We start from the raw sequence: 9,566 nt of genomic DNA on the forward strand, positions 1-9,566 counted from the left end.
AAAATTAAATTAAAAGGCATGTACAAAAATCTTTATAGAAGCACTTTTCATAGTAGTCCCAAATCATAAACAACCTAAAGGTCCGTCAATAATAGAATCAATCTGTAAATTATGGTATATTCATATTGTAGAGTACTACATAAAAATGAAAACACACCCCAAACTACTGATACAAAAACATGACTGAATCTCAAAAACATAACTAATTGAGCAAAAGAAGCCAGACTAACATATGATTTAACAATTCCACTCCTAGATATATTTCCAGAAGAATTGAAATCAGGGAGTCAAATACTTGTAAATCAATGTTCACAGCAGCCAAAAAGTGGAAATAGCCCAAATTCCATCAGTGGATGAATGGACGAACACGATGCGGTGTATCCATACAACTGAATATTATTCAGCCGTAAAAACAATGCAGTACTGACACCTGCTACAACACGAATGAACCCTGAAAACATTAAGTTCAGTAAAAGAAGCCGGACCCCAAATGACAAATAATATATGATTCCATTTATATCAGGTACCTAGAATAGGCAAATCCATAGAGACAGAAGGTAGAATAGAGGTTACCAGGGGCTGGGGGAGGGGGAATAGGGAGTTCGCATTTAAAGGCTACAGAATTTATGTCTGGGATGATGAAGAAGTTCTGGAAGTGAACAGTGGTGATGATCGCACAACATTGTGAATGTACTTAATGCCACAGAATTGCACACTTACAAATGGTTGAAATGGTCAGTTTTATGTTATGTATATTTTATCACTATTTTTAAAAAGAAACGGGACAAATGCATACTGCACGCTGCCATCTATATGAAGTTCTAGAACAGGCAAAACTAATGTATGGTGATAGAGGTCAGGACAGCGTTTGCCTTTGGTTGGAGTATTGACTGGAAGGATACAAAAGGGAGCCTTCTGGAGGGTCAGAGGGGTCATTACATGGATGCATACCTGTGTAAAAATATGGTCAAACTTTCACTTTACAGTATATACATTATATTTGCATTTAAAAAGAAAATAAAGAGGAATAGAAACTGGGGGAACCGCCATTTAAAATTTGCTTCTGTTTCTTTATCCCTTGATCATGGAGACTTCGGCTCACCTGGAGGCAGATTCTCTCTTTGGGGAAGTCGGTAAGATTGGCCCTTCTGATTCTACTTGTATAAAACCAGAAGCTGTGCGTTGTCATGGAGACAACTACAAAGCACCTTAAAACTGACCGCAGAGATTCAGTGTCTTGCCTTGGTTACTCATAGTGGGCGTGGCTAGTCAGAGATGTGCTTATGAGGCTTCTTGACTTTGGGGGTGGAAAGGGACAGGATAAGGGAAAGAGGGGCAGAGAAAAATATTTCTTGGCCATGTACAAACAGGAGGCACTGCGCTTCAACCGTTGCTTGTTCCCATGGGAGTGGGTTATGGGGGCAGAGGTGGGGAGGCAGGAATGATGAACGCACCTTGCAGGTGAGCAGAGTGGATGAAGTGGCTGCTTTCATAAGACTTTGTAAGACTCTGGGCATAAGCAGTGTTGCTTCGGGCACCTCAGAGCAGAGTGTGAAACAAAGCTGTAAAAAGTGCCAAGAGTTTCTTCACCTCTCCCATCACCTCTCAGAACCCTGCACCCAGTTCGGAGCATTGAGACGCAGCATACTTGGTTTGAACACTTGCAGTGTTACCCAAAGCAAAGCTCCTTGAGTGAGGGCAGACAGGGAGAACGTGGAAAACATGGGGAGAGGGTGGCAACTGTAAAGCGATTTGAGTACACGAGCAAGCATCCTTTTTGCATGTCCAGGGAAACTAGGCAGAAATGTTGACAAGGAATCAGCCTGAGGTACAGCAGCCACTCTGTTGGGACCACTGTAATTTGGGCATCAGAAGTGAAGATGACCTCAGCTTATACTTACAGTCTAGTTAAACCTGGATAGAACAACCGTATACATGCCTAACTCCGTGGGCCTATGTATATGTGCGTGTTTTAATGTGTATACGTTCTTAACCAAACTGATATCCTACCATGTATTCTTTTGAATCTTTTATTTTTATGGAGTAGTCTGTTTGGGGCATTACGTCGTCATTGGAGATTCTTTTGAGGCTATGTTCCTGAGGCTAGGACGTTTGCCCAGTTGCTGGGGTCTTGCCACCTAACTTCCAGCTAGAGAGGAACCCACCTGTCTGCCCGCCCCTCACTCCTGTGCCTCTCCCCCACTGGACTGTGGGCTCCGTTACTTGGTCCCAGTAGCCTCCGGAGTTGTGACATAATTGGGGCCCAGCTCCACTCCTTCCATGGGGGTAAAAGAGGACCCGTTTTCAGAAGCCTTGGCAGTACTAGCGAGAAGAACCCACCACACCCAGGGAGCCCTCCTCTGCCTCCAGCCCGCCCCGACCTGGCCACAGTTTGCTAAGCCAGGCAACTGTGGAGAGAGGGGTCATGTGACTCGCCCTGGGGTACAGCAGGGAGGGTACTTGCATCTGAGTCTCTTGATCCCCCAAGGGGTATGCTTTTCCACCCACCCCCAAGCCTCCCCACAAGTGAATCTGGTGGATGAAGCAAATTTTATCCACAGATCACACACCAAAGACACAAAAACATTTATTTAATTGCTACCACAAACAGAGAACTAACTTAAGGCGGTATAACACATTTCCACTTATCCTTACAATCTTTTGTACAGTAAACTTTAAGTGTCAATTTGAATCAATAATCGAGATTTTTATTAAACAACGTTTTCTTGAATTCTAGAGAAAAATCACTTCCTGGGCTGTCAAGTGCGACGATACAAGACATCTACGCCTTAACACGGTGGATCACAGGACCTCAGCCTCCCCCCACCATCCCCACCACAGCTGGGAGGCTCAGAGGGATGGGGCAGGAGGGAACGGCTTTTGAAGCAGCACTTGTTTACAAGTCCAGGCAGTACTCCATTCACTTCTGGCTACCAGTTATTCCCTCAAATTCCCTTCTGAATGAAAAAGAAAAACGTAAAAACTGATTGCGTAAAAACATCAGGCTGTGTATAATATTAAAAGCATGACTGTAACTGATCCTAGCAACCATAAGTTTAGATGTGGGGAGAAACCAGTTTATGGATAGATTTGTTTTTAAGGAACTAAATGAAAGAAAATCCTGGCAAATACTATAAAAGGTAAAGTAACTACGAATAAAGTAAACACATATCATTTGCATTCGTGTTTGACTATGAAAATCAGCACCAATGTATTTGGTGCGGCAATATCTTTCCTTTTGCCATTTGATCTCATAGGCATAAATATTTATTTTAATAAGAGGTCAGTAAATTGTGTTCTTCAGATAGGGGTCATATTTTGTTGCTGGAATTTAGAAAGGAAACTGTTTCAAATACTTGTACTTTATCGCAATTGCCTTTCTTACTGCCGTTAAATGTACAATAAATACTTAAACACATAAAGCTCTGCGGTCACATTCACTTTACAGAAGGCTTTACCACAGCGCACATTTACCATTGCGCATGCGCTCCTCCCCCACCCACCCCCCCCCCCCCAGAGGAATGGGAGAAGAGAGCAGGAACAAGGAGAAGGAAATGAGGAGTGGGGAGAAACGGCTACACAGGAGTGGGGAAAAACCAAAGTCTACAAGTTCAAGGATCACTGTGGGCTCACAGTCAACCACAGGAGGAAAGGGAGGCTCAGAACAACAGAAGTCAAACTTGAGGGGAAATTGGTCTCTAAAGGAGCAAGCGCGCGCGCACACACACACACACACACACACACACACTCACACTTTTGCAGACATAATGGAAAGGAGGAGTATGCCTGAAAGGTAGGTGTAGCTTACACTCTCCGTCAGTGTCTGCATGTGTCTGTGTGCAGGTGCACTAAGATATCTCACTTTGTATTACATATGCTAGCCAACCTCGAAAGGGGACCACTGCTTGGCCGCCCCTAAGATCACACAGCCACTTCATCAGAATCAGCTTCAACATCAATAACCACAACCTCCTGGTAATCATCGGTGGCAATGGTGACCACAAAGGGGTCAACAGGGGCAGCGGCAGCAGCAGGCTCCAGCGGGCTGGCAACAGGCTTGGGGGACTCAGCGGCAGGGCTGGAGGCGGGCTCAGGGAGGTCAGTGATGTCACACTCCAGGTGGCCAGCAGCAGTGGGCTCAGGCTGGCCGGCGATGGCAGGCTCCAGGTGGCTGGTGGCAACGGGCTCAGGATAGTCGGCAGGCTCGGGGTGGGTGGTAGCAGGCTTGGTGTGGCCAGTGGTGGGTTTAGGGCAGCTGGTGGCAGGGCTGAAGGTAGCCTTGGAGTGGCTGCCAGCAGGGATGTGGTGGCCAGTGACAGGCTTGGGGTGGCTAGAGGCAGGCTTGAAATAGACAGAGTCAGCCTTGAAGTGGACAGAGGCAGGCTTAGGGTAAACAGTGGCAGACTTGGGGTGACCAGAGGTAGACCTGGAGTGGCCAGAGGCAGATTTACGGTGGCCAGAGGCAGGCCTGGAGTGACTAAAGACAGACTTATGGTGAACAGAGGCAGATGTGCGGTGGGCAGAGGCAGACCTGGAGTGGCCGGAGGCTGGCCTGGAGTGGCCGGAGGCACACTCAGGTTGGCCAGCTGCAGCATCACCAGGTAGTGGAACATTTCGGACGCTCATCGGTATTTCCTCCACAGCAGTACAGGCTTGTTCGCGGGCTCGGTCACGGGTGCGGGCGCGGGCGCGGGCGAAGGCTCGGGCCTCCCGCATTTCCCGAACATCAGTGATGAGGCCAGAGAAGAACTGGATAGGATGCCGCATAGCATGGAAGATGGTAAAGTATTCCCTTCGGAAATTCTCATTGAGGAGACCGTAGATCACAGCATTGAGGCAGCTGTTGAAGTAGGCTACAAAGTAGGATGCAAGATAAAGCCAGTTGGGGACCTTGCCTGCCATCTCCTTTGGACTGACAGCCACCAAGACAGTGAGCACGTTGATAGGACACCAGCACCCTGCAAAGAGGAGGAAGATCACAAACATGGTTAGAAAATTGCGAACCTCGGCAAGCTGGTTGTCAGGATTCTGCCCAGCCTGGTCGCGGACTGCCAGCACTTTGGTCCAGATCCTCACGTAGCAGAAACCCACTATGAGCAGAGGAAGGACAAAGTGGATGCAGACGATGGTCACAGCAAAGGCAGAGTTGTTCAGATAGTTGAAGATGCAGGTGTAGGTGCGAGGATCATACTCGATGGTGCCAATGTACATGTTGGGCAGGACAGCCAGGACGGTCATGATCCAGGTGACAACCAGGTAAATGCAGGTATTGCGCACACTGAAGATGCGCTCATACTGGAGGCTGTGACAGATGTAGCAGTAACGGTTGATAGCAATTGCCACAATATTGAAGATAGAACCGACCACACTCAGCCCTGTGATGAATCCAACCATCTGGCACTGTAACTGGCTCATATCCCAGCCACCAACGGCCATGGCATGCAGCATCAGAGGATAGGGGTAGACGGCCACCAGCATATCAGCCACAGAGAGGCTAACCACGAAGATGTTGCCTGAAAAGCATATTGGGGCGGGGCGGGGTGGGGCGGGGGTGGGGGTGGGGGCGGGGGAGGAAGACAGAGAAGAACAAATGGTTACATTTGGAAATCTACAAATATAAGCTGGAAGAAAAGGCCAGCTGGAGTCGTGACAATTTCGACTTCTAGAATTCTTTTCAAGAAATACAGTTGTGTTTTTATTTTTAGTTACAAGCATGTCCCAGATGATTCCGATGCACAAGCAGGTTTGGGGGACCTGTCCTTTGACAACCTTTTTTTCCTTTCAAACAACATCATCTCTGCTTTGGGAAAAAAGTGAAGTCAGAAAGCAGTAAACACGAAAGCCCGTTGGGGAGCCCTTCACACTCCCACACACACAGACCTGTGGCCATCATTTTGAACAAAAACAAAACGCGAAGTTTTGGCGGAGTACGGGTGGGGGGAGGGAGGGAGTAGAGGGGAGCTGGATGGAGCTGTCTGTCGGAAACAGGCTGGAGGGTAGGGACTGGGGTGGGTGGAGAGATTGGAGGACTGTCAGGAAGCCTCAACCTCCCCCAACCCCGAAAAAAAAATTAGCCCTCTGCCTTCTCTAACGTACCATCGCATTTACAACGCAAACATGTCTAAAGAGAACTGTCCGAGAAAGGGCATGTCGTTTTCTTAAGCGGTCTTTCCCAGCGGGATCAGACAGTAATCTAAGACTTAGCCCAGTAAATACTTACCATTTCAGAGGTAACCTAAGAGTAAAAACTGAGGGTGGGGAGAGGCCCTGTAAAATTTAGTCTGAGAAAGTGAGCAAAGAGGGGAAAAAATCAGGAAAATCCCTGCAAGGATTAGCAGAACTGCTTGCTTCACGCGGGTCCCCGAGCAGAGCCGGGCACCAGCACGTTCGCCACCCTGCACACTGGTTCCAGGCCCCCGGTCCCGGGCTTTACTGGAGCCTGCGGGCTAAACAGGAAAGTGCCGGTGGGGGGGGGGGTGCACTCCTGTTTTGTAGGGCGGCGGGAGGAACGCTGTTTGTAAAACCTGCAAGGCCAAGTGCAGATGCGGAGCCCTTTCTCTGGAAACACCTCATTGCTAATTAGCATTGGTTTGGCAAAATATTGCACTTCATCTCGGACTGGGAGAAAATGAGCACTTTTAAAAGGGCAAAGGAACGGCTCGTTCTGCTTCCTTCCGCCAGCACTGCCAAGGCCAGGCCTCGGCGCTTTCTACCCAAGAGGTTCTTTCTAGGGTTTTCCCTCAAAGTAATGAATTCGGAGAAGAAAAGAGCAGAAGAGAGAGGGCAAAGACTTAAAAACAAAACCACAACAACGCTAAAAACCTTTATTTGAATTATGGAAGGAAAGGAAGGTGAAGGAGAAAAGGAAAAAAGAGAAAATGGACTTTGCAGGTGCCCCAACCCCCGGGGGCTCCGGGGTTGGGCCCCTTGGGACCGCACTGCTGGAGCGCACGTGAGATCCAAGTGTGCGGCCCCACGTCTCCGGGGGACCGAGGAGAAATCAGACACACCCATCAAAAGTTTAAAAGAAAACTTTTAATGACTGTGTGCCCGTCACTGCATTTGGAAACTTCAGTGGTGTTTGTGATTCCTCGTCCAAGCAAAGTAATCCCCCAGAGAGTGGCGGCCTCCACTCCCCGGCACCCCGCCCGCCCGGGTCCTGTGGGTGCCCGACCCCCTCAGACCCCGCCCCCTCGCTCCCCTCTGCCCTCCGGCCCCAGCCGGCCGGGATCCAGGCAGCGGAGGCTCTGGGCGCCGCCCCTTCCCATCCGGGGCCCGAGCTGGGCGTTTGGGCCCCTTGGCCCCTCCCCCACCTCCCCTCTCGAGCCCTCTCCCGCCCAACCTGCAAAGGCGGCTCAAGGCTCCGCAGCGTCTGCCGCCCCCGCCCCCGGCAAGGGGCGCAGCGCCCTGCAGCCTCCAGCACGGTCCCCCAGGCCCGCTCGCAGCCGGCCCCCTCCCCTTGGCACTGGCAGGCCGCGAGGGGAGTCTCGCTCGCCGCCCCACCTCGTCCCACGTCCGCGCGCTCTGCGGTCTCCCTTGCGCCCCCCACCATGCCCTCTGAGCTCTCCTGCAGCCCTCCCGCGATCCTCACCGGTTCTGCCGTCTTCTGTGTCCCCGGGACGCCGAGCTCCCGAACCTTTCCGCCGCCCCGCCCTGCGACCCCCGGTACCCCGCTTACGGACTTCGGGGTCTCCGCCGCCGCCGCCGCCGTCGCTGCCACCGCCTGCTGCGCCCAGCCGGCCGCTCGCCTCTCTCCGCCGTGCGCCCTGGGACGGGCGGACGGAGCTCGGCTCTGGCGGGCTCAGACCGCCCTGCTTCACACTCAGGCGCGGGGGTCTGCGCTCCGCCGCCCGGGAGCTGCCCGGGAGCCACCCTGGAGTCACGGGGCTGCGGCGAGCGGGGACTCGGCCGGGCTTGGGCTCGGCCGCCGCGCTGCGCTCCGGCAAGCGCCGCCTCAGCCGCCGAGAACTTAACTTTACCGGAGCGGGTAGCAACCCCGCTGCTCCCTCCGCGTTAATTCCTCCCGCGCTGCCTCGGCGCGGCCACCTCTGCGGCGTCCGGCTCGGCGTGCTGTCCCCGGGCGGCCGCCGGACTCTCCGCTCCGGTGCCGGCTCCCTCTGCATCAGGTTCCCGACGGGGCCGGGCTCGGCGGTGTGCCGCGCACCGCAGGGACGGGGATTTGCACTTGGTTGCCCAGAGCTTCTCCAAACCTCCGCAGCCTGGAGAAGCTCTGAGTTTATGGGCCCCCCCCCCCACGGCGGAACATCATCACTCAGGCTCGCAGGGAAATGGGGAGCAGGATCCATCCACGGGTTCCCTATTGCAGGAGCCCAAACTAACACCCTAGGTAGGGGTTGCAAGTGGCTGCACGGTGGGTAGGGAGAAGGAAAGGGGTCTTACCAGAATTTCGGAGCTTCTTGTTCTTTGACACAGCCAAAATGACCATGGAGTTGCCGATCAGGTCTACGACTATGGTGATGACCATTGCGCAGAACATAAAGATGATTAGAGCTGGTGGGTAGTCTGGCTGCGGCAGTTTACAGCCGACACAGCCGTATGGGCTGGGAACTGCCAGGGTAGGCCTCATGTTGCTGCTGGAGACCGTTAGGTCCTTCCAGCCGGGTCTGGACAGCGAACACCTGCTCTGTCGCCAGGAGCTTCAGGAAAGCTGTCACCCCTCCGAGAGTCGGAGAGCAAATGACAGCGCTCCCGCCCCTCTCCGATGAGCTTTTAAAGCCTCAAGAGGTGGCTAGCCCCACCCCAAATCCCTCCCCCCGACCAATCAGAGCTCCCTGATCACCCCCGCTTTGATCTCCAACTCTTTTTGGACAAATCCACATCGAGGTGTCGTCTTGCTTCCGGCTGCCTTGTATGTGCTTCCCCTCTAGCCGCTCCGCCTCCCACCACATCCCCCAGGTACCCTGCGTCGTGACCAGCTCAGAATCCACCTCCTCCCCACCAGCCACTGCGCATCCGTTTCTAGCAAGTTCTCCCTCCCTCTCTTATGCAAACACCTGGCAAAGCGCTGTAGATTGCAGAGCGGGGCTATAGGGTCCCTCTTGGGGGTCCAGTGCCAACCCAAGCTTGTCTGAAGCCCCCAGCAGAGCATGAGGAGTGGCCAGTGGCCCCTTGGACCCTAGGTATTCGCCTCTGCAGTCTCCTTGAGAGGTTCATCCCATCCCAGTGTTTTGCCTTTTCAAAGCCTTCTATACTCCGCGGAAAGCAGGGGACAGCTGCTGGGGGCTTCCATCCCCAATCTGGACAGCAGCCTCTAGGGAATTTATTCCCACTCTGGTGCTTGGCAGGAGCTGGTTGGCTCCCTTAGCAGCAGCAGCGGGTGGCACTCAATCCGGTCCCCGACTTGTGTTTTCCTTGAGGAGATGGCCCCTACGTCAGGCTCTGGGAGCAGGGATCGTGTCTGTACTCTGGGAGTGAGAAGAGGTAGATGGTGGCCGCTTGCCCCCAACTCTGGGGCAAGCGAGAGTGAGAGCGCGTCCCCTTCCCTGCTGCCTGGCGCCCTGGCTGCGGGAGCTTCGAGGCTGCTCTGGGAAAAATTAAAACGGGGG

The 9,566-nt window shown here is 52.8% G+C and overlaps 1 protein-coding gene across 1 annotated transcript; it reads right to left on the bottom strand.

Annotated features, from left to right (window-relative positions):
• Positions 1-3,921: 3,921 nt before the first annotated feature.
• GPR50 (G protein-coupled receptor 50) lies at positions 3,922-8,587 on the bottom strand. Its single transcript, XM_060001897.1, has 2 exons — positions 8,401-8,587; positions 3,922-5,513 (listed from the first exon to the last, which is right to left on the bottom strand). The coding sequence occupies exons 1-2, from the start codon at positions 8,585-8,587 to the stop codon at positions 3,922-3,924; spliced, it is 1,779 nt and encodes a 592-aa protein (XP_059857880.1).
• Between the last annotated feature and the right edge of the window lie 979 nt (positions 8,588-9,566).

The sequence above is a fragment of the Delphinus delphis genome, chromosome X (genome assembly GCF_949987515.2).
Source record: "Delphinus delphis chromosome X, mDelDel1.2, whole genome shotgun sequence".
In the NCBI taxonomy this organism is placed as follows: Eukaryota; Metazoa; Chordata; class Mammalia; order Artiodactyla; family Delphinidae; genus Delphinus; species Delphinus delphis.